This window comes from Ochotona curzoniae, unplaced genomic scaffold (genome assembly GCF_017591425.1).
Source record: "Ochotona curzoniae isolate NIBS_2020 unplaced genomic scaffold, NIBS_Ocur_1.0 contig_1071, whole genome shotgun sequence".
Classification (NCBI taxonomy): domain Eukaryota; kingdom Metazoa; phylum Chordata; class Mammalia; order Lagomorpha; family Ochotonidae; genus Ochotona; species Ochotona curzoniae.
The window spans coordinates 6,278,162-6,303,319 of record NW_024464939.1 but is presented as its reverse complement, the minus strand read 5'-3'; the positions used below and the strand labels follow the sequence as shown (position 1 = coordinate 6,303,319).

General features: G+C 37.8%; 2 protein-coding genes across 2 annotated transcripts in view; one reads left to right on the top strand and one right to left on the bottom strand.

Annotated features, from left to right (window-relative positions):
- CNBD1 (cyclic nucleotide binding domain containing 1) overlaps positions 1 to 25,158 on the top strand; it is a 363,708-nt gene that overhangs the window by 217,131 nt on the left and 121,419 nt on the right. The window contains exons 5-6 of the mRNA XM_040992868.1: positions 7,422 to 7,567; positions 11,674 to 11,867. Of these exons, the coding sequence (XP_040848802.1) occupies positions 7,422 to 7,567; positions 11,674 to 11,867 (340 nt within the window). The remainder of the gene's footprint in view (positions 1 to 7,421; positions 7,568 to 11,673; positions 11,868 to 25,158) is intronic.
- On the bottom strand, positions 17,717 to 17,911 carry LOC121166197 (translation machinery-associated protein 7-like). Its single transcript, XM_040995328.1, has one exon. It carries the CDS (start codon positions 17,909 to 17,911, stop codon positions 17,717 to 17,719), a length of 195 nt encoding a protein of 64 aa, XP_040851262.1.

Below are 25,158 nucleotides of genomic sequence, written 5' to 3'. Positions count from 1 at the left end.
ACCTAATAAAAAAATAAAACATTCCCAGTATAACCTGATTATTAGCTCAATTATCTCAGAATAAGTGTAAGTCAATAGAATAAAAACCTGATTTAATATAGTGGTTGATGTATGGAAATCTAGGCTCTTGAATGAGACTGCTTGAGATAAAATCTTGCTCTGCAATTTAAAATTCATGTGCTTTTGGGGTAAGTTATTTTATGTACTTAAACCTAAATATCATGACCATTTTAAAAGGAAGCAAGTGAATTGAAATTTTTAATTGCTTCTCGTTTTTTATAATTGGATGACAGTTTAAGTGTAATAAACAATCAACTGATTGTCCTGAAGTAATACTGGATTTTCTATAATTTTACATCATCTGTATAAGTTCCCTATCAATCCTTTAGGTGTGTGCAGACGGGGAGAATTCTAATGTGGGAATGGACTTCTCTCCTATCTTTTTATCTTAGTGCATTTCTGTTTTAATTAACTTCAGATGCATTCTGGGCAAGTTTTAGTTTGTACAAAGTTTTCTCTGTGTATCTGTGTTTGTATGTTTTGACAACAATGCGTTTGTTCAATCTTCATATCACAATAATTGCCAGATAGCATTAGTGAAAACGTGAAAACCTAAAAATGACTGGCAAGCTCTTCTTTCTAGGATGAATGTGATGCAATTTAAGAGAATATCACCACAACCAATTCTGTCTTCTAGATCAGTGATAAGTATTCATTGAAATTAGCAAATCAACAAGCAGTTGCTAAGAAAAATAAAAATTCCGTACAAATTTCAGTGATAGAGAATTACAGATTTTCCGCAGCATGTGGTTAGGTGTGGTTTGGTGGTTTGCTCCGACTAATACTAGATGCAGGTATGCGCTCAAGCCGCAGCAGCACTTGTATAGGAAGCCTCACTTGTTTCATATTCAACTCCCCCAAAACATTGTTTAATTGCTTTATGTGTTCCTGATAGCATTTTAATTTAATTAGAATAAATTGACCTCATCATAATATCTACACCTCATGATCATACAGAATGACTTTACTCGTTCTTTTACTTGACAGCTTTTCAGACAAGAATTAACTTTGTTTTCAAATATCTTCCCTTGCAAATAAGATTTATTAGATGACAAGGCTTGGACATGTTTTTTTCCTACTGTCTAGAAGACATAGAGATGCAAAATTATTCCGCATCTCTGATGCTTAATTTCATTTCTGGAGATGTTCATTGGACTTTTGGCAGCTCTTTCTGAATGAAGTCATTCTTTCAAATCAGAATTACTCCCATTGTGTTTAATTTTTCCGTTTGTTGTTGAACCGAGAAATTTTATCTTAAGAAAATTCTTAGTAAGTAATAAGATGGTACTTCAAATTAACAGTCTATGTGTTTGTAATTAAGTTTAAACAAATAGTTAAGCTCTCTGCTTGCCCAATAACTTTCAGAGTTTCATGGAGGAGAAAATGATGACCATTGTCACATGTTTATCTCAGTTTTCTTGTTCTAAAGAGAAAAACTAGGTAATGGACATAGCTCAAATGACACACTTTAAAAGCAGTGAAAGGAAGTTATAGTGGTCTCTCCTAGCTGTAGTCAATTACCTAGATTGCTTTGTATCTAGGCAAGTGTTACACTGCTGGGGGAAAAGCAGTTAACAGTTTGTAGGGATTATTGGCCAGGTTATTGCCAGTTTTGTTTTAAATATACTAGTGTCCCAGCATAGTTGCCTGTTATTTTTATTGTATTATTTTTTAAAGATATGTGGGGAAGACAGGGAAATATGGGCCAACACGCAAGACTCCCAGAAGAGAGATTCAGATTGCCCAAAGAAGGGGGCTAGGGACTTACTGAGGAGGGAATACTGAGGGCATGTTAGACAGATGAGAACTTCTGGGAGCTTCCACAGACAGACCAGGCCACTGCAGTTCTATATAGACAGGGGGCTGAGAAGGAGTGGTTTAGAAGGGGAAACGGAGGGGTGTCTGGGTCACACCAAGACACTCACCCATGTAGGCTAGATAGCATCACCTGCTACATACTGGCATATGCAAATGCTGGGTTACATATTTGGCTGGGCCAGACCTTGAGTAGACCATGCCAAAAAGGGTTGCAGAAATTACCAGCACACGAGAGCCAGGACTGCGAGCAGCCATAGTGGGAAAACCGGGGGATCTCCCCTACTAGACTATACAGCTCCTGCTAGTGAGCTGTAGCTGGGGTTGGGGACAGGTCAATCCTGGCATATATGTGGCCAGGTCTGGGGCAGGCTGGACTTGTCCAGAATAAAACACACACTGGTATACATGAGAACCAGGGAAGGGTGTGAGCCACCAATGATTAGCCTAGGCTATAATATCCACCAGTGAGAGCTGAGACTGTTGGTGAGCTATAACAGCTGAGTAGAAGCATCCAGAAGCACACACAAGATCCAGGGTTGAGAATGGGGATGGTAGGGGAATTCTGGCAACTCCACTGCTGAGTTTCAACTCCCACTGGTAAATGCAAGAGCTAGGGCTGGGGTGGACCAGATTGGGAAAGGCTTCAGCACCCATCAACATGTGAGTGGTTTGGGCTTGGGGCAAGGTAGATCAGACTAGGCTCTAACACTCATTGGTGCTTTCAAGATCCAGAATGGATATGAGACAGCCTGGGCTAGGCCACAACACTGAATAGTTAACATGAGAGCTGGGTCTGGTGGTGGCCCAGATTCTTTAGGTTGTAGCAGCTACTAGTGAGAACCAAATGGGTACCTGACAATTGGGCTAGTCCACAGTACCTGCTGGAGAGTGCCAGGACTGGGGGTGGGCCATGTCAGGCTGAGTTACAGCCACTGTAGGTACACATGAGATTCAGGGCTGGGAGTGGGCCTAGTAGAAGAACTTCAGCAACTCTTCTACTAGGCTGTTGCTCCTGATGGTGAGTCTTAGAGCTAGGGCTGGGATCAGACCAGACCAAGCTAAGCTGTAACACCTGGCAACATATGTGTAAACTGGGTTTGGGAACATGCCAGGTTAGGCACACACTAGCCTTAGTGAGAGTCAGGACTGGGTGCAGGCCAGGTGGGGTTGGACCACAATACTCACCAGTGCATATGAGGGCTGGGGATGGGTAAGACTGTGCTAGACTCTTGGCCACACCAGTGAGAGCAGGGGCTGGGGCTGGCTTGGTTGAGTCAGGATGTAGCACCTGCTGGCAAATGCCGAGACTCAGGGACATGTCCTCTTAGACTGGGTCATAGCACCTGCTGGCACATGCAAAATCTGTGGCTGGGAGAGTGCTTGGTGGGGGAAATTTGGGGACTCCCTTGCTGGGTCAGTGCTTCCAATGGTGAGTGATAGAGTTGGCAGTGGGGGAAGGCCACTATGGGGGCAGGCCAGGTTGGCATAAATAAGAGCCAACATGGGTGTGGGCTGGCTAGGATAGGCTGATTCACCCACTGGCATGTGCAAAAACCAGAATGGGTGAAGTCCAGCTGGGCCTCTGGCTGGCAAATATCCCTGGCAGGAAGCATGCCTCATAGGGGAGCTGTGAACACTTCTCTGCTGGGTTGCAGCTCCCATTGGTGAGCAAAGTCAGGGCTAGGGGTGGGTCAAAGCACAGGTCCCATTGATATATGTATGGGCAGTCTGGAGCGTAGTTGGGCTAAGCTAAACCGCATCACCCCTGGGTGTGCAGGGGAACGAGGTGGAATCTGGGGCACACCAGGTTATCTTGTAGCACATGCTGGTACACATAAAAGACAGGGCAGGAGTGGTCCTAATGGAGGTTATTGGTCATCTCCAGTAGGCTGCAGCATCCACTGATATGCATGAAACCTGGGCATGTGGTAGGCTGTGCTAGGCTGTAGCACTCATCAGTTTTCATGAGCTATTGTGCTGGGGATAGAACTGACAGGCACTTGCATCCACTGGTATGTATGTTGGCTGGTATAGGTGATGGACTGAACCTGACCCTGCACTGGTTGACACACACAAGGATTAAGTCTGAGGTCCCTGCAAGGAGGTTTCTTGGGGGATTCTTCAAGTAGACCATTGGACTCAAACCCAGGCCACAGGGAAAATTATAAGATGTATGGTATGACCTTGAAATACATGTGTCAGAACTGTGCCTCCTCAGTTGCTGATGCCTGTGCAGTTGACTGCATGACAAGGTGTACATGGGGGACATGATGGCCAGCTCATCTAGGCCAGCAGTAGAACTCGACTGATTTGTCGAGGATGGAAAGCAGAACAGGATGGACAATTCCCCTGGCCAGGCAAGGCTTTGCAGCATCTTCATGGGTCTCTGCATGTATTAAGGTGGACTTTGTCAGCCAATGGACCTTGGAAGGAGTTTTTTCAACACTAGCTCAATTAAACTGATGATGTCAGAATTATCTTGAAGTGACAATAACATCGGAACACTGTTCCACATTTGGATTTTAAAGGTGTTATGAAATCAGTGTCCCCCATTCCTGGGAGCTGATGCAGTTTGACAGCCAGAAGCAGTTCCCTCGCCGCACCCTCTTGTAGACTTAGGAAAAAAAGTGAAACATTTGCCCCACCCACCTATCTCAGCCCTCCCCATTCTGATTGGAGGTTCACATGGATGTGCATCACTCTCAAATATGTTAACAGTATTAAAAATAAAATCATTTAAGAAAAATATTCCTGATTATTTATATATCAAACCCAGTACTATATGCCTGGCTTTCTAAATAATAAAGAGCATACCCTCTCTAAAATGTAATCCTTTTACCATTCCTTTACTGCTGAATATTTATTTCCACTCTTTTAGTATTTTGCCAGTGTTATAATTAGTACATTCCCACATACGTATTTTGATTCTGTTGTAAATGTGATGATCAGATTGTTTCTTTCCTATTTTAGCATATTTTTGATCATTACTTATGTGTCTTTGGGGAAACTACCCTCTTTGATCACAGTTTGATTATTGCTTTCTTGGAAAACATTCTACTAAAGTCTGATGGCCATGTCTTTGTCTAATGTGTTTTGTAATGTAAGTTTGTTAGTTTTTTTTTGTTAAATGTTCAGCACGTGCAAATTCATTGTTGTTCTACCCCCTGCATGAAGGACATAACCAGTCTCATTATTTATTTTTACTGCCATTAAGGAAAAAAAAATGAGTGGACTAATTTAGCAGTCAATATTTTCATTAAGAAGCCTGGGTCTCCTCAGAAAGGTCACTGAAATAAGCCAGAATAGGCAGATAGTAAAATATAATAAACAAAATCAAATGAACTCTTCATGTCCTCAAAATTATAAGTCTAGAAATTAATATAAGACAAAGACTTGAAACTATGTGCAAGACTTGAAAACGAATCTATAAAGCATTTGAAAGTAAAAACCTGAGTAAATGGAAATGTTCACAGATTGAAAAATTTATATTGGTAAAATATCCAACTCTTTTTGGCCTCAGAGAAGTCTAGTACATTTAATATGGAAAACATACCATTTTGAAATTGAAATTAGGACAAATTGAAATGGGAAGTATGACATAAGCAAAGCTGGAATAAGTGGCTATAATTGTTGACAAAATAAAATTCAGGTAAAAGCATTCCAGAGGGAATAAGGTTATGCCTTATTTTTTTGAAAAATAGCTGTTCTTTCATGATTTACAATAGATTCAGGCATATAAAATAATGCCTTTTAACTTCTGGGCTCTAGTAGATATTCATAATTATGGTATTATTAACCCAGAGCATTTATATTTGTATAGGGATCAAATAGAAGAATAAGACAGATGTAGATGATCAGAACAATTAATAGTAATAAGTTATAGAATAGCATAATGAGATAACATTATCAGGAGCACAGGGAAATTAGGAGGAGACAATGCTGAGAAGCAGATACCAGTGCAGCAAACTAAAGCTACAGGCCCAAGTTGAAGCAATTTAAAAAAAAAAAAGAAGCCTTTAATCGTTGGCTTTGATGCTATAAGCAAGTGTCCAAACCCAAGAAAGCACACATTTTTCCCTGTGGTAGGGGTACAACAGTCCAGGGTCAGGTGAGTCAACATAAACAGGACTCTTACTGTTGAAGGAGCCCAGAACAGAAGGACCCTTAATTGGGTCATGCACCTGGAAACTGGAAGGAGAATAAGAAGAACTGAGAGGGAGTATTAATTGAGTACTGATAATAATGGCATGATCTTTAAGATTCTCCAACAAAGAGACTATCAGATGAAATGAGAATGTAGATACTTGAAAGAGCATGGCTGGGCATGTTGAACCCTGGGCCCAGGAGATCTAATGATAGACTGAAGGGTATGGCTATGATCTCTTTTTCCTCAGAGACTTTCCAGGTCAGGTCCTTCCTTGTCCTTGAAAGTACAAACATTTAAATAAGTAGGGAATCGTTTTTCTCAAGTACATATATCTAAGGATTATCTGCTAAAATATTTTTTTGCTGCTTTTTTAAAAAAACTATAATCTACAACAAAAGCCACAATTTGCATTAACTGGTAAATTGTTTACACTAGATTTTAAAATTTGTTTAAACAATTCTAATACTATTAAGTAATAATGTATTTGACATCTGATATAGTCCTTTAAGAACTTGGGTCAGCATAAACTTTTTATCATCTCACAGCAATGTGTATTTGGTTGTGACTCTTCTGGTTAAAGGATACTAAACTTTCATCTTTTGATAACTATACATATGCATATATGTATGTATATATATTTAAAGATTTGTTTATCTTTATTGGAAAGTCAGATATACAGAGAGAAGGAGAGACAGAGGGAAGATCTCCCATCTGATGATTCACTCCCCAAGTGACCACAATGGCCAGTGCTGTGCTGATCCAAAGCCAGGAGACTGGAACTTCCTCCAGGTCTCCCATGCAGGTGCAGCATCCCAAGGCTTTGGGCCGTCCTTGACTGCTTTCCCAGGCCACAAATGGAGCTGGATGGGAAGCTGGGCTGCCAGGATTAGAACTGGCACCCATATGGGATCCCAGCGTGTTCAAGGCGAGGACTTTAGCCGCTAGGCCACCTCACCGGGCTTGATAATTATATTTTATTTGAAATTATATATGCACTTTTCAGTTAGAATTTATATTCTTAACTGTTAAATTGTAAGTTTAACTGATCAAACATAAACAATGGAAATATTAGTCTTTTCTATTTGGTTTCCAGAAGAGATCCTTATAATCGCTACTGAGAAAAGATATAATCTTACATAGCGCAAAGTTTTCTGTTCAAAGCAATGACAAAGGCAGTGTGTCATTATTTTAAAGTATAAAGTTCAATGGAAGAACATCTAAATGAAAGAAGGGGAACTTTGCAAAAGTTTATCAAGACAAATTAGGATATCATTTCAATTTTTCTTAAACAATCCTTCAGAAATTCAAAACCAAAGAATTAATTTCAATAAGTATTTGTTTCTTTTCATTTATTCCATGGTCTCTGATTTTGTAATTTCTTTCGATTTTTTTTAAGGCCTGTTCACAGAACAGCACAGGAACACAATATAGTGTGGAAGATGCTGAGGACAATTCCGGAGTTAAACTCTAACCTAAGTAAAGAGCATCTGAAGATTGTTAGCAGGAATCTTGTTTCTCAAACATGGATAAAGGGCAGCACAGGTAATAGTCTAATGTGGAGAGGTATTTGGCAAGATAAAATACATGACACTCCTTTGACTTCCCGTTATAATGTTCTTAATGTTTAATTGATAAATTCACATGTACAATTTGATGTGCTGCATTTGTTTGGTTATATTTTGATACTTACGATTCATGTCATAGACTAGTACTTCACTTTGAGCGCTCGTCTGAATCACACAGTGTATTCATTGAAATACATGTTGTTAATCATAGTCCCTGTATCACTAGGTTTTTGAAGATGGATAATTGCATTCCAAATAGTATGTCAGTGAGGTGACTAGTCCTGGCTTCACACTCTGGGTTCCTATGCGCTCACTGCCCTATGCATTTGATCTCACTGTAGTAATGTCTTTCCTAGATAAGCAGCACTGCTGAAAGTGATTATTCGTTAATTATTTGACTGTTTCAGATGCTGATTCAAATATTGGGAAACGAAAGCTAGACCCAACAGATTTTAGTTCCTAGTTCTTTTATAAAGGATATAGTAGCTACACAAACAACAGTTTTGATAGTTTAATTTTTAAGGGAGGCATATAATTTAGCTCATTTTTTGGTCAAAGGCTTTTCTTTCTTATCCCTCACAGAAATAAATGCAGACATTATTATTTTCTACGTGAAGACCCTCAAGGCACAAACATATTACATAAAGCATTCCTAGTTGGAACACAATTTCAAGTATTTCACACTATTGCTAAATTCATTATCTGTACATCACATTAGTGTTTGTTAAAGTGGTTCATTAGGATTTTGCATTTAAAACCTGACTGCATGTGTCTAGTGAGGAGATTTACATATTTTGAGTATTTTCCCCAATGGTCCTCTCATAATTAGTTCCAGTTAATCAGAGTCATGCAGTGAGAAATAAAAGAGCTTTGCAGAGGTTAAAATGATTTTTAAATGGAAAAAAAGAACAAACATTCAACATTACTTTGCCATTAGCTTGAGGATAGTAATTAAAAATTAATTTGGCTTATAAATCCCTGAAATTGTATTTATAAAGGCAAAAAATGGAAGCAAACTAAGTGTTCTTCAACGAACAATTGACTGCACACATTGCAATTTTGACAGGTATGAAAAGAATGAGTGTGTATATATGTGTATATAAGCAAAATAATTACAGCATTATCTAAACATTTGTTTTCTCAATTTATACATGTAGTAGATTATAAACAAGAATGAGTTTAAATGTCACTGCAAGTATGCATATTTTAAAATTATTATTTTAATGTGGGGGTATAACTGAGGAGTAGTAAGAAGGAACAATGGACTTTCACATATATACATTTGAGTGTGTGTGTATATATAAATGATTATAACTTATATCTTGATTGAACTTTCCTATAATGAATACCTGCTCATTTGTTGGCATTTATAATCAGATGTTTGTGGCTTCGTTGGAAAAGATTATGAAATTACAATTAGAAGCAGAGATTTTTGTTCTTATCACATCTTTATAGCCACGGTGGCCAACTATTAAAATATGAAACTTCAATATTTGACAAATATCAACCTTAAGATCATTATCTGCATTAAATAAACTATTCTAATTTACATTTCAGGAGAGCAAACTTTACATTTTTTTTGAAAATTGAAATCTCTGCATTGATAGCAACCTGTGTAAAATTGTCTTGAGTATTTAGGACAATTAGTTCTGACACATGTATTTTCTTATTAAAACAGTCAATTTTTAAATATCTGAGCTTCATAGGTCTCTTTATTCACCTAACTTAAAATGAAAGAGTATAATAAAAAAAGTGACTTTTTCACTCTTTCTTTGCGTGTTTTTCTTGCCTGCCATTACTGAAGTATTCCCTCCTATCACCCCTCATCATCAGGCTGCTGGTTTTCAGTCTTTTGCCAGGACTTGTCTCTCCAATGCTTTTCTCCCAGCTGTTTGCCCCTTCTGCTCTAGTGCACTTTGTCCACTCATTCTTTAGAACTGTGTTAGTTAAGAAATTTTCCTAAACTTATTTAGCCAAACTCTTAGCAATTCATTTTGTGTAAGCAATGAATTATTGCCTAGAAAACACCATGATGGCTGTGATAAGAATACTAAACACAGTTGCTATTTTATTTCTTTGTTACTACTATATAGTACCACTTATGCTAGCATATTAATACCACAGATAATCCTTATTACTTTTAATTACCTCTGTATGTATGTGTTGATAGTTATGAGTATAGAAAATATTTGCTGGAGTCCATTTATTTCAATCATTTTCAGCAAATTTCCTATTTTACAGCTGGGGCAAAGAGAATTTTGTTAATAGTTCTTCATTTTACTTGAAAGTCAGAGTTACAAAGAGAGAGGGAAAGAGAGAGAGAGAGAGAGATCTTCCATTCATTGATTCATTTTTCAAATAGCCACGATGGCTGGAGCTGAGCAAATCCTAAGCCAGGATCCAGGAGCTGGTTCTGGTCCAGGCTGCTCCACTCTGCTTTTAAATAAAAGCAAAATTTGTGGCTGGTGCTCTTATGACACAGCAGGGAAAGATGCCCTGCAACCCACAGGGGAGCATTGCTTCAGGCCCTGGTTGTTCTTTTTCCAGCTAATGTGCTGAGAAAGCAATAGAGAGTGCTTTGAATGTTTCATTCTCTACCACCCACATCGGAAACTTGGATAGCATTCCATGTTTCTGCCTTACATCTGGCCTAGTTATAGCTTTTGCAGCCATTTAGGGAGTGAATCAGTGAATCAGCAAGTGGAAAATCTCTCTGGCTCTCTGTTGCACTCTATCTTTCTAACAAATATTTTTTTGCAAAAAGCAAAATACAGCTTCCTATGGTCACTGTACATGGATGGTGACAAAAAAATAGCTAGGTTAGAAAATAGAAAATAGCCTCAGGTTACCAAAAATAAGAAAAAACAAAAATAAAAACATAGAGAGCATGCATTTGGCAACTTTTATTATGTAACAAGAAGTGTTTATTGGGCCCAGCGCGGTGGCGCAAGTAGTTAAGGTCCTCGCCTTGAACACCGGGGATCCCATATGGGCGCCAGTTCTATCCCAGCAGCCCCGCTTCCCTTCCAGCTCCCTGCCTGTGGCCCGGGAAAGCAGTCGAGGACGGCCCAGAGCTTTGGGACCCTGCACCCGCGTGGGAGACCCGGAAGAGGCTCCTGGCTTCGGATCGGCATAGCATCTGCTGTTGCACTCACTTGGGGAGTGAATCATGGGACGGAAGATCTTCCTCTCTGTCTCTCCTCTCTGTATATCCGCCTTTCCAATAAAAAAAATAATAATAAAAATAAATCTTTTTTTTTTTTAAAAAACTGTTTATCCCTGAAAATGAACTTGTAAAATTTTTATTTTTTATATCAGTAAACTAATAAGAAATTGATAAGATGCTATTGCAAATCACTTAAATATTGGCTCATAATTTATGAAGTGATGAGAAGAAATATTTTTTAAAAAGCATGCACAAGATATATCATCTAGTTTTCATGCCCTGCATTTTCCAAATGATGACTTTAGAATGACTGAGTCTTATCTGAATTCATTCAAGTGCTTACATGAATATCCACTTGCTGGACCTGTAGACACCAAATGGAACTTGGATTTGATGATGGCAAATCGTGGAGACTTATATATGTGGAATAGGAAAACCATGGGGATTTTTTTTTCTAGGAACTCTCCTTGATTAAGAAGATTAAGGAGATTTCCTTTTTAAGTTCTTTAAGTGACTATCATAATTTCTAGAGAAAAGACAAGTGAATATAAATGATAAATATGATCTTTTTGCTTATAGAAAATAGGCAGAATGATATTTTTCGAGCAATCTAAAAAATTCAAAGGCTCTGTACTATATTTTAAATTCATCAAAATGATATTTTATCATTCTTAAAAATAGAATCCATCAGTACCATTAGGTGATGAATCACCATAAATAGTTGTCTGAAAAGAATACACCTGCATATGTACACATGTACAAGTGTCACATTGAATTCATGGGCATAGTTATACTAAAATGGATCTTCAAAAAGCACAGCAAGTATTAGTATATGTTATTCATATCTGTGTCTATATTGATACCTACATGCATGTGTATGTATAACACGTATATAATATGTTGTGGCTTTGTTTCAGTGACTGCAAGTGATGGATTTTACATAATATTGAAAGGCGTAGCCCGATATCAACCAAAAGTCTGGAACGGTCTGAATGAGAAAATGGACTCAGCAGTCAGCTACAATCCTCTGACTTCCAGTAGCCTTGCTATGTTGGAAAACTTCAGAAGTTCTGACGTTTCTGATGTGTATGCGCGTTCACCTGACTCAAAGGTTAGAGATACTGTTTGCTTTTTCCATAAGCAGCAAACAACATGATTGTAATTTTTCTCTTTTACATTTTAATAACTATGTATCTAAGCATTTAGAGGATCTTAAAATAATGAACATTTTCATTTTAAAAGTGGTTTTATTATTTTCCGTGATAGAGCCTTTAAGGTACAAGGATCCCCCCCTTTTCCTCCACTTTTGTCCTCCCCATTTCCCCAGCCCATCATTTCTCCCATGCACACCATATTCCTCCATATTATTATACTAGTATATGCCTTTAGTAATAGTCGCAAGATTAACATTCTGCTATTTAAGAGCATCATGGCATTGTAGGTATAGACAAAGGGAAAAAGTTGACAGGATATATTTAATTGCTTTACTGGTAGTCCTCCTTATAAATGGGAATAGATATGCCTACTGTAACATATCTCTACTTCCCAGTATGCTAATCTCCAGCATGCAGTTCATCTATGAGAATGAATATATATGCTTTGTTTAACTATATATATTTGTTTTGTATTTTGCATGAATGTTGCCTTTTATGATAGAGAACACATCTTTTCTTAGTTTTGTGGTAAATATAAAACTGTAGCAATTTTAATGATACCTATCAAAATAAAATCTTACATACTCATTGAAATTTGATTAAAAGTTTTAATAAGGGATGACGTCAACAGCATCCTGCCCAGTGATAGAAGTGTGTGGCATATTTGGTAACTGAGAGATTAACATGACTAAATCACTGAAAAAGGAAAATATGATAGGTTGAGATAATGGAGGAGTAAGTCGTTTAAGGAGGGAGAGAGATGGGAGACTGATCATGAAGGGCCTTTAAAGGTAAGGAAAGCATTTGTCTCAAGAAAAATGCTAAGCCAATTGATGAGATGTCTGTGTCCCAATCACATTATTTGCTTCTTGTTATATGTTTTCTTTTGTTTGTATTTATGCAGCATTGCAAGATTATCGAGTCAATGAAAACACAGGTATCCTAGAATTCTGAATATTTACCATGTAGCTAATATCAAATTTGATTAAAACTGAAACTTGGAATTCCATCCTGGATTTATGTGACCAAAATGTTAACAGAACCCAATTTCAAAAGAATCAATTAAAAATATTTTTAAACATTTTACGTTGAAGTCCAAGAAAACCTACCAAAACTCCGAGGTTCTAGAAAAATGAAAAGTAGGGAGAATGAGAAATTTTATAGGCTTATTTGCTTTACTATAATTATTCTCACTACAAAGGCCACGCATTCATGGTAGAACTTCTGCCAACCTCAACATAGCTATTGAAATAATACATTTAGAGACCACAGGAAATGCCATGGTATTGCCCTGTGAAGCCAGTGGAGCTTCTGTGAACCAAGCAAGGACTGAAATTTCAATTTGTATTGTATGTTCTGTGTGTTTGATACCATGAGGTTATTTAATATATTAACATTATGTCATTCTCTCAATTTCAGGGATGCATTTTTCCCAACCAGAAAATTTGAAAAATTAATTTTCATTAAGCAATGTAGTAATTGAATTTAATAAAATTCAAATCTTTGACCTGAGAACTTTTTGTGCTATTCTGTAGCAAGTTAGCTCATTAATTTTGAATATAAAAGAGTAGACTTCATTAATTGCATATTATATTTTAGCCATGAGGATTTTTTTTTCTTGGTAACACTTATAAAATTAATATCTCAGTAATAATGTTACTTAATGTCAACCTCCAAACTCTTGTAAATACTGTGGTGATAGTGTATTATTCAGATAACTTAAGGATCTGGCATTTGAACCTATTTGTAAATAAAAATGCAACCAGATCAACAAATATGCTTATGTGCATATATCTATGTATACCCATAGATTCATTCGCCCTGTTTTATGACAATAGTGTGAAAATAACTTTGAATCCCTCAGTTTAGACATTAAAAATGCTGCTTTTCCTTGACAGAAAAATATGTATTTATAAGGAATTCTTGCTATATGAACAAAGGGTTAGTTCAGAATTGATCCTGACAATGAGGATCATGGCACTGAGACAAAAAGCAATTTCACTGTGTCTTACAGTGGACAGGAAAATGCGATAAAATGAAGGAACTGATATTATGTCTCAAACACAATTCATTTGTGGAAAGTGTAAATGAGAGGTAGTTTTGCTCCTAAGATGAGACCTTTGTGCTTGTGAATTAGAAAGCAAAATACCAAATCCATGGTCTTTTGCCAAAAGGATGCTTATTATGTAGAAAGAAGCCACGCGCAGAATCGGAAAATTGTCAAATCTGAGCAGTTACTCGTCTGTTAGAAAAAGTGAAAGACTAAAATTTTTTACTTAGTGAACCATTGTTGGTTTTAAATGAGATTTTATAGGTGAGGGGAATAAAGCCTGAAACAGCGTGAAAGCTCCGCTTTTACCTATAGCTGATGTTAATGTTTCTGTTTTCAGTTCTTTCCTCTGTTGAAATTTTTGTTTTCACATTTCCACTATATCTTCCCAGCATATTGTGACAACCTCCTGTTCTGCATACACCTTATAAACTATTTGTGCGTCTTTGGCATTGTTACTAGAGTGACTTTTGTAAAAGCCAAATATGTATTCTATAGCACCTTTACCTAAAATGCTGCAGTCATTCTCAGTCACAAGTTAGAACTCAAACTCCTTTGCCAGGGCTTTGGGGGCCTTTTGTAGGCGTGTTTAGCTCCCAGTGTATCAGTTTTGCTAGATAGGAAAAGATACTTACAATTCATTGTAAGTTTACATTTTCGGCATGTCTTTTTATGTCTTGTTCACTGTTCATGAAATGGCATGTCTGGTAGGGGTATATTAGCTGTCTCTTGTACATTCTTTTTTTTTTTAAGATTTATTTTATTTTTATGGAAAGGCGGATATACACAGGAGAGACAGAGAGGAAGATCTTCCCTCCGATGATTCACTCCCCAAGTAAGCACAACGGTCGATGCTATGCCGATCTGAAGCCAGGAGCCTCTTCCGGGTCTCCCACGCAGGTGCAGGGTCCCAAAGCTTTGGGCTGTCCTCGACTGCTTTCCTGGGCCACAGGCAGGGAGCTGGAAGGGAAGCGGGGCTGCCGGGTTTAGAACCGGCGCCCATATGTGATCCCGGGCGTGCAAGGCGAGGAGCTTAACCACTTCGCCATCGTGCTGGGCCCTCTTGTACAGTCTTAACAAATCAATATTCACTTACTCTGTGAAGACCTGCTCTCACATTTCCATGATACATCAAATCAATGCCTCTGGATTGTGCAGCTTTCCTGAAGTGGCTTACCATTTTTCCTAGTTCTCAGCTTTAGTTTTCATTCGACAGTAAATTTGCTGAAGCCAGCCTATGCATTATTCCTTACACTCTGTCCATAAGTGGTGACTGCCATACTTACACAAGTCATTTAACTGAATTAGTTATTTGGAAAAAAAGCACTAGCTTCATCTGTTAGCAAAAATAATTCAGTCCTTTATATCAGACACCAGAGTCTTATAACTACTGTTGTTATTATGAAATTTGGTAAATTTTGGACAGAAAAGCAGCCTTCATAATAAATTTGAGATAATTCATTATCTTCATATTACATCTTCTACCCTTCCATTCACATTTGTTTTTCTATGTCTCAGTGGATGCAGTTTTTATTCTTTTTTTCCAGATACCAAGGAATTCCTTGTTAACATTTGCATTGTACATATCATAACCAGCAGATACATGATACTCCAAAATCTAGGAAAATTAGAATTTCTAGATAAAGTTATTGTTTTGCTACTATTCTCCTACTTTTGCTGAGAATCAGATATTAAAGAAATAACCATATCATGTGTAAAAAAAAAAAGGAAAAAAGAAAAAAAATGAGAGGAAAAAAAAGGAAAGGCCACATTTAAAATATTTACCAGAAATTTAAAAAGCAGTGGCAGGAATAAATGAAAAATCCCCTTTGGTTACTATGGGTAGAGTGGGGAGAATTTGGGTACGTGGCAAGGGGAAGGAAAATGGTGATGCTCTAGAACTCATCCACAAGGAAAATATTTGCTGTTTAAAGCAGTGTTGTGTCCATGAAAAGTACATAGGCTGTGGGTTCGGGTTATATACTTGGATGTGAAGTGGATAGGACTTGTTCTTTATAGATTGGATTTGAGGGAGAAATTGGCCATTTCTGTAATTTTGGACAGAGTACATTGGTGAATGCTAAAATGACTTATACGGACTAAGACAGCAGGAAATGTGGAAGGAAAATTTACAATTCTAATTTATCCATAATAGATTTGAGATCTTAGAACACCAATTCTGAGACCAAGTGAGCAAGCTGGCTGTTTGAAATCTGAGTTTATAGCTTAGAAGTGTCATGGTAGTTATTTGTGTCATGGGTGTATTTAAGCCTTTTTTTTTTTTAATATTGGACCTTTTTTTAAACAGCAATGATCGTTGAAAAGTAAGCCAATGAAAGGTATCCTATCTTCTTCACATCTGGAGATTAACTCAGCTGCCTTTTTTGTTTGTTTGTTTTTTGCAGGATAAAGTTTGTTGTGAGCTCCTGATTCCAGATTCAGCCTGGCTCATGTATGGCTGCTTGGGGCAGTTGTGTCAATCTTCTTTTGGCTCCTCTACACTCTGCTCCTCTCATTTTCTACCCTCCCTTCTTCTCCTCTTTAAAATTTAACTTTTGTTGATGTGAATTATGATCCTTGACCCAACCACCTGGCTTAGTCATCTCCAAAGTCCCCATTTCTGATATCATTTCAGGGTTATTATCTCAGTGCATGAATTATTGAAAGATGTATACATTCAATCAGCTACTGCTTCCAGAAGTTTCAGTCAACTTCATATTTCTAGTTTTCTGATTCTAGTTTCATCTAGATGGAGACTTGCTTGCATATGTGATTTTTTATGTTTGACATATTATACTGGATTTGGTATTTGTAAAGTACTAGTACATTCCTGGCATTGAATATATCAGTAGTTGTCACAATTAATTACTGAGAAGCAGCTAACCATATGAAAATACTACAACTAAATCATCCATTAAATTGCTTGCAGACATCTGGGTGGTCTCTAAAGTAGAAAACTTTGATGTAAGTCTTTCTGCAACAGATGTTTTTATTTTCCTTGAAGAAAATACCAGGAATTGTTGAATCATTGAGAAAATGTCTATTTAACAATTTGTGAAGCTGCCAAACTATTGTTCAAATATGTTGTAATATTAAATTTAAGTTATAAAATAGTATTATTAAATTAGAATCTAACAATCTAGCATTGGTAAATTATTTGTAATAATAACATGAAAAATGTTGAATGTACCAGGCTCTTTAAAAGTTCCTGGGAATGTGTAAAAATACATAGATTAAAAAAAAAATCGTATCCAAATAAGCATCTTTTAATTCAACTTTTCCATAAAATTTTGATTTTTCCTTCTAGTGTGGTTGAGACTATTAAGTAAATAAAGATAATGCTCAAGTCATAAGCCTGATTGTAATATTGATAGTAAGGAAGGTAATGAGTAATAATAATAGTTAATACGTACTTACATAAAGCTAAGAGAAATGAATGATTTTTAAATATTTTTTAAAATTCTTAGTTTTAATTAGAAAGATTTGAGAGAGAAGGAGAGACAAAGATCTTCCATCTTTTGATTCACTTTCCAAAAGCCAGATTTGAACATATTTGAAACCAGGAACCAGGAGCTTCCTCCTGATCTTCCATGCAGGTGTAGGGTCCCAAGGCATTAGGCCATCCTCCACTGGTTTTCCAGGGCACAAGCAGGGAGCTTGATGGGAAGTGGAGCCGCCGAGATTAGAACCGGCGCCCATATGGCGCGTTCAAGGCTAGGACTTCAGCCGCTAGGCCATGGAGCCTGCCCCAGCAGCTTACTTTTTGCCAGATTTCTTAATTCCACCTGTTGCCAGGGGGCCCTTCACCGTGGCCTTCACTTTCAGATCCTTGAGTTTCTTCTGCTTTTCCTTCTGTTTCTGGTTGAAAACCTTATCCTCGTCATCGGTTTCCTTGGCCTGCGTCTTAGGTTGTTTCAGGGGCTTCTTTTTGCCACCCTCCCAGCCGAACATGTCGCCTGCCACCCCTCCCCCAGACCCTGCATTTTTGTATTTCTTACCACTCATTCAGTGACTCACCCAGAACGACTTCTAGATCTATAAGCCATTGTCGGCGTGTCACCATTTTATATCTATACCATGTATTCAGTATACATTTCTCTGTAGTACTCCCACACATATTGATATACTACAGTCGCTACAGTACAGATTTCAGTACAATAACAGACTCTACAAGGCTGTAATCTGGGAACAGCTGGCTATCTTGTTTAACCTGGTGACTGTAACAGGATTTATCATCAGGTAATTCTGTACATTCCATAATGTTTACACAAGAATGAAATCACTTCGTGAGCTGCTTCTCCTTGAATATCCCCATCATGAAGTGCTACATGACTAAGGGAAACATCGTGTCGAAAGCGTTTCCTGAGTTCTCAGAGCACAGAGCAATCTCACATGAAGAGTGACCTGATGGCTCATTCTTGGCAAAGTTTCCCACTGAGTAAATATGCGGAGAAAAAGAAAGCAGTTCAAGAAAGGAAGGATTTTCACAGAGAGCTGGAAGAGGACCTGCAGGCTAATAAGAAGTAAAGTCTATTTCAATGGTGTCTGGCTTAAGAATGGTACAATAAAAACTAATTCTCTTATGGAAGCAGATTTTGTGAAAAATGCATAGTTTTCTTCATATGACATCTTTCCTGTGAGCCTTTTAAAACTCCTCTGTAAAAGTATGGTGTTGATAATTTCATTTTTGCAAAGGTATAGTTATCTTGCAACCCTTATTTTTTGTCATTTTGAAGATTCATATGGGAAAAATAAATCTGATCTGTTTCAGAGATTATCTATTGGAGTAGTAAATAAATTACAGTAGCCCCTGCACTCTTAGCTGACACTTGACCTTTTAAAACTATTTTCCCTCACTGCATTTATTTACCAATTAATGAATTTCTGGTTACCTTCTCTGCGTTGAGGATAGTGTAATAGACAGGGCTTTGGGAGTCGGAAGAGTTTCATTTGATCTTTTCAGCATTCCATGTCTTAGGAGAAGTTGCAATAAAATGATCTTATTTCTAGTTACATTTCAGAGATCCATTTTTAGAGTCTGTTTTGTTGACTAAGAAAACTGTTGCCTATCTAATCCTGAATGCATTTAGTATGACCTATGCATCTACGCTTGGACGCGGGAAGGATGATTTAGTGATATTCAGCAGAGCACAGTCTCTACGTAGGCTTACCTTTCTTCATCCAACAAATGATTGATAGTCCTAAAGAGAATATGTATTTGAAGATTTTCTATAGAAACAAGAATAACATGTTGGAGTGGAAAGACTTAGTGCTATGATATCTGAGATCAAAGCTTAGTTTTTTATTTGTAAACTACAGGACTCCAGGAGGAGTCACTTCATAACCTTTTGAACTGAAGTTAGGCTATGTCTTGTATTCCAAACACTTGCAAAAAAAGTAAACACAGACAACTTATAGAGACCACTGTTGCAAGGGGAAGTCTCTGGTCAGGGAAGGGAGTATGTGATGGAGAATGGCCCACAGGCAATGGGATATAGGTGGAACAGAAAGAAACCCCCCTGAGTGTTAACAATTTACTAACTAATAACTTTTACTATGGCCAATGCCAAAGCAAATGATACCTGTGCCTGAAAAATGTAAAGGAATGATCACAGTTAGCTTAGGGAAGTATCAGAGAAATAAATATACAGGCTTTTAAAATAACTTATTTCTGTCATGTAATTTTGCAGAATTGAGAGTTCTTTTATTATAATTATTTATTCTTTATTGCAACGTCAGATATACAGCGAGGAAGAGACGAGAGACAGAGAGGAAGATCCTATGTCTGCTGATTCACTTCCTCTAAGCCAGGGGTCTGGAGTTTCTTCCGGATCTCCCACACGGGTGCAGGGCGCCAAGGCTTTGGGCCGAAATTGACTCCTTTCCCAGGCCACAGGCAGGGAGCTGGATGGGAAGCAGGGCCACCAAGACATGAGTTGATGCCCATATGGGATCCCTGCGCGTGCAAGAAGACGACTTTAGCCACTTGGCTACCACATTGAGAATTTTTTTTTTAAATCTGTGAATACCATTAGCTTTTAAAAATAAGGAATAGTGAAATGAGCATGTTAGACCTCCCCTTAGTGGAAAGTTAATTTTTGTTTTGTGCACAATGTAGAGCAAACACAGCTGAAAGTGGAGTAGCAAGCCACTGTAGCTCTGAAGCCTGCCTACCTTCCAGATGGCTCTAGCATTAGCAGCTGCATGATCTTAGCTTCATGCTTAGTCTTTTTGCCACTGTTAAGGTAGTACTAGCACCAAATCTGCATAGAGTTATTTTAATGAGATAACATTTAAGTTCTGAGCAGGATGACTGATAACTAAGGATCATTTTATGCCCTTTTTGTCCGAGGGGGTAGCCAAAATTTATTCAAAAATCATAACACATCTTAACATTTTGTTGTACAATTTTAAAGGTGAAAATAATTTGTTCCCAGATTCTGTTACATTTTGCCTCAGAGATAGTCACTATTCTGCATTTGTTCTCTTACAAATTTGGTGTATTTGTTTTCACTTTTCAGGTAATAACTTATTTTTAATATTTATTTTTCATGATAAATAATGTAAGATTTATGTATATACGTAAATGCCTATGGTATTATGATATGGTCAGTCATTACAAAGACAATTTAAAATTAGCCAAATTGTATCCACGTACATGTGAGGAAATAAGTAATTATTTGAACAACTACAGGCTTTGGTTGAAATGCATAGTAGAATATTTAACATGGAATTAGAAGAAGTTTATTTGTGGGACAAAGCTGGTGAAATGGTTGTAGTTTTTTAATGACATGAGTTTTCCATGAATTTTTGTAACTTCTTGCCTGGACTTGTGGGTTCCAGACAGATCTAATGACCAGTATGGGAACTTGAGCATTAAATGAGCCTCAGCCAGTCCAGGCTGATGTGTGCATTGATCCAAACAAAAATCTGGTGCATAATTGCCAAGAGCATATTTCTTCTTCATTAAAGCTATCATGCCTTCTTTGAGTTATTAATTTTAAGTGCCAGCCTTATATCTTACTCATCTAAAGACCAGTAAACTTGAAAACAAGGAAAATCTTTGTATTTGCTTCTATACAGCATTTTTTTTTTAATTCCTAGCACTACAAATCTTCAAAGATTTCTTCTGCTGCTCTTGATGGCGTCTGAAAACACATAGTGATAAACTCTTTGAAGTAGGTGTTATGCTTCACTAGAAAATCCTCTAGCAGACTCCCTCCGTTAAGATGCTGTTTTTCTCCCGAGTTATTTAATTCCTCCGAATTGTCAGGACACAAACAACCCGGATGTTTTATTCAAATACACAGTGACATCTCAATTCACTCGACAGTGCTTTTGTAGAAGTGTTTTCTGTCATTCCTTACTTTTGGAATAATTCAGAATTAAATGACTAATTATTCAAGATATGCTCAGTTATGTGTATTTCACTGAGTTCTAGAGTTGGTTCCACTCCCATTGGGAGGATGTCTTTTCCTGAGTTGTTTTCAAACATTACAAAAATTAATTTAAAATAGACTGGCTTGATAGATCTTTGATGTAACCGTTAGGATGACAATTGATATACCCATGTTCCGTATTGCATACCAAGCTTTGAGTTCTGGTTCCATTCTGAATTACAGCTGCTTGCTATAGTAAGCAAATGATGAGAAACAGCAGATAATGCTCAGGTACTGGGTCACTGTTACCAATGTAAGAATTCTAAGCTTCTGGGCCTGGCGCCATGGCCTAGCGGCTAAAGTCCTCAATTTGAATGCACATGGATCCCATATGGGCGCCGGTTCTAATCCCAGCAGCTCCACTTCCCATCCAGCTCTCTGCTTGTGGCCTGGAAAGCAGTTGAGGACAGCCCAAAACCCTGGGACCCTGCACCTGCGTGGGAGACCCTGGAGAAATTCCTGGCTCCTGGCTTCGGATCAGCATAGCATCGACCATTGTGCTCACTTGGGGAGTGAATCATCAGATGGGAGATCTTCCTCTCTGTCTCTCCTCCTCTCTGTATATCTGCCTTTGTAATGAAAATAAATAAATCTTAAAAAAAAAAAAGAATTCTAAGCTTCTGGCTTAAGCCTAGCACAAACTTGTCAGTCTCTTTTCCTTTTAACTAAAACTGGTAGCTAATTTTGTTTTTAAATAAAACATATGGTACTCAAGCCTGATGCTTCTTCCAATGAAAAACACTCATTATTATTACTATCTATGTCAACAATGATGTTTATAATATATAAGCTTTTCATGAAAATCTTTTTTTTTAAAGATTTATTTTTATTATTTTTTTATTGGAAAGGCGGATATACAGAGAGGAGAGACAGAGAGGAAGATCTTCCGTCCGATGATTCACTCCCCAAGTGAGCGCAACGGCCGATACTATGCCGATCCGAAGCCAGGAGCCTCTTCTGGGTCTCCCAGGCGGGTGCAGGGTCCCAAAGCTTTGGGCTGTCCTCCACTGCTTTCCTGGGCCACAGGCAGGGAGCTGGAAGGGAAGCGGGGCTGCCGGGATAGAACCGGCGCCCATATGGGATCTTGGGGCGTGCAAGGTGAGGACCTTAACCACTGCGCCACTGCGCTGGGCCCGAAAATCTTATGTATGTGATATAGTGCTGTCAGAATATTTTCTCTAGTGTTAACATTTTACCAATAATATCATTTTACCAATAATACATTAAAGAAACTTCTTAGCTTAGAAGCTGATATCCATAGATTGAGCCTGACAAAATGTTGAGGTAATTGATGAGATTATTTGGTCATTACAATGTTCATTGGTACTTTTGTGATAGACAGTATTATCATGATAGGTGATGCCTCCTCAAAGAGGAAACAAAAACTTTCTTAAACATATAATAAGGTACATAATGGAGTTCAACTACACCAATGGTTGTAAATTGTTTTGCTGTATATTTGCTTACAGTTATATCTCACCTAGAAACCATAACGGGATTGTCAGTTTCTCTTATTATTACTGGAGTGATACACCCAAATGCATCTTGGTAGGGCAGTTAAATTTTATTGAGGTTTTCTGTGCTCCCTGAATTCATCCGGTTGCTCTCCTTGTGAATAGATTAGGACATGTGGCAAGGCACCAAGATTGCGTGTGCACAGAGGAAAGACATGGGGCAGTCAAGGAAAAAGGTCAGCTGCCACAAGCCCAGGAAAGGGTCCAGAAGGAGAAGCCGTGTTGAATCTTCCATCTTGAACCTGCAGTGTACAGGCTAATGAATGTGAATCATTTGTGGATAAGCTACCCAGTCCTGTGGCATTTTGTCATGGCACCTAGAGCCTTCTAGATTATTTCAGGATGTATATTATAGAGAGAAATCCCAAACATGAAGCCTTTCTTTCCAGAGGCAAAGGGGTGAGATGAGCAAGTCTTCCTTGGCGAATGCCATAAATTCTACTGCAGGTCGTGATTGTTTGTTTTCTGTCTCTCTTTTTAGATCTATCTATCTATCTATCTATCTATCTATCTATCTATCTATCTATCTATCTATCTATCTATCTAGAAAGTCAGATATGAGGAGAGGAATATCACCTATCTGCTGTTTCACTCTCGAAGTGGCTACAACTGCTGGAGCTGAGGTGATCCAAAGCCAGGACCCTAGAGCCTCTTAAGGATCTCCCTTCATAGCTGCAGGATTTTCAAGGTTTTGGGCCATAGTCTATTGCTTTCCCAGGCCACAGGCAGGGATCTGGATGGGAAGTGGAGCGACCAAGATTAGAACTGGTGCCGTTATGGGATCTCGGGCTCATGCAGGGCAAGTACTTTAGCTATTAGGCTACTGGGCTGGGCCCATAAATGATATTTCTTACCAAAAAATTAGCAAGCATGAAAGCTTGGAAATACATAAATTTGGAGAAATATACAGAAATATGTGTCATCTGGGTGTAATGCTGGTATAAGTTAGAAGTTGCATTTTAGAAACTAGCTTACTGGGCCTGGCAGCATGGCCTAGCGGCTAAAGTCCTCACCTTGAATGCACATGGATCCCATATGGGCTCCGGTTCTAATCCCAGCAGCTCCACTTCCCATCCAACTCTCTGCTTGTGGCCTGGGAAAGCAGTCGAGGACGGCCCAAAGTCTTGGAACCCTGCACCTGCGTGGGAGACCCTGAAGAAATTCCTGGCTCCTGGCTTCGGATAGGCATAGCATCGACCATTGTGCTCACTTGGGGAGTGAATCATCGGACGGAAGATCTTCCTCTCTGTCTCTCCTCCTCTCGGTATATCTGCCTTTCCAATACATAAATAAATCTTCAAAAAAAAAAAAAGAAAATAGCTTACTTAACATTGTCCCAAAACATAAAAATTGTATTATTACATTTCTATCCTACAAAAATTTTAATACTCATACATGGTTTGAGGAAACATGGATGTTTCCATTGTTTTGTAGATAACTGCTGGAAAATCTGAAAAGTTTGCCCCCCAAGGAAAGAATGAATAAATCATTGGAGCACTCAGAATGAAAATGGACGATGTTATATGCTCGTTCCAAAAATGTAGTGTTTCCTTAAAAATTGCTTTCATAATTTGCCTAAGTGGTTACCACCATACTATACTGTTGACATGAAAGTATGCTAGAATAAGTTAAAAATAATATCCCTACAAGAAGGTTTATTCTAAATTTAGCTGAAAACACCACTGTTTATTTAGCTATAGAACAGCCCATGAGAATCCATTGGTTCTTTAGTTATAGGCATTTCTTGTATATTGAGAACTTGAAGAAGGATTATATAATTATAAATCTCTTTAAGCATATATCAAAGGAGCTTATTGTTCTTTAATGGTAAGAATAGAAAAGGCCAAATGTAAAACAAAGCACATATTGTGAGTCAAAATGTAAATATCAAATCATTTCGCTTTGAAATTGGGCATAGTGGTTTCATTTTATATCTGAGCTTTAACAACTGAAATTTCTTTTTATGTCCACATTACACTCAAACTAAATTAATAGATGTAGGCAGAGACTGTGCTAGTTTGATTATAAAATCAAAAATAGTGTTTCTAGTTTTTTCAGAAAAAAAATTGGTTCAAGCTACCAAAATGTATCAGCTTTTACAATTTAAACCACATCGAGCCTTTAATTCATAAATGAATAAGCCATATAATGAATGTATTAATTTATATGCATTTTTGCTTTTGTAACTGGAACTACTGGTTAAAAAGTGTTAAATACCTGTGTGAAAAGCATACAACGCATTCAT

Excerpts from the sequence above, each read along its gene's own strand:
- LOC121166197 (XM_040995328.1), bottom strand. The coding sequence starts at position 17,911 with ATGTTCGGCTGGGAGGGTGGCAAAAAGAAGCCCCTGAAACAACCTAAG.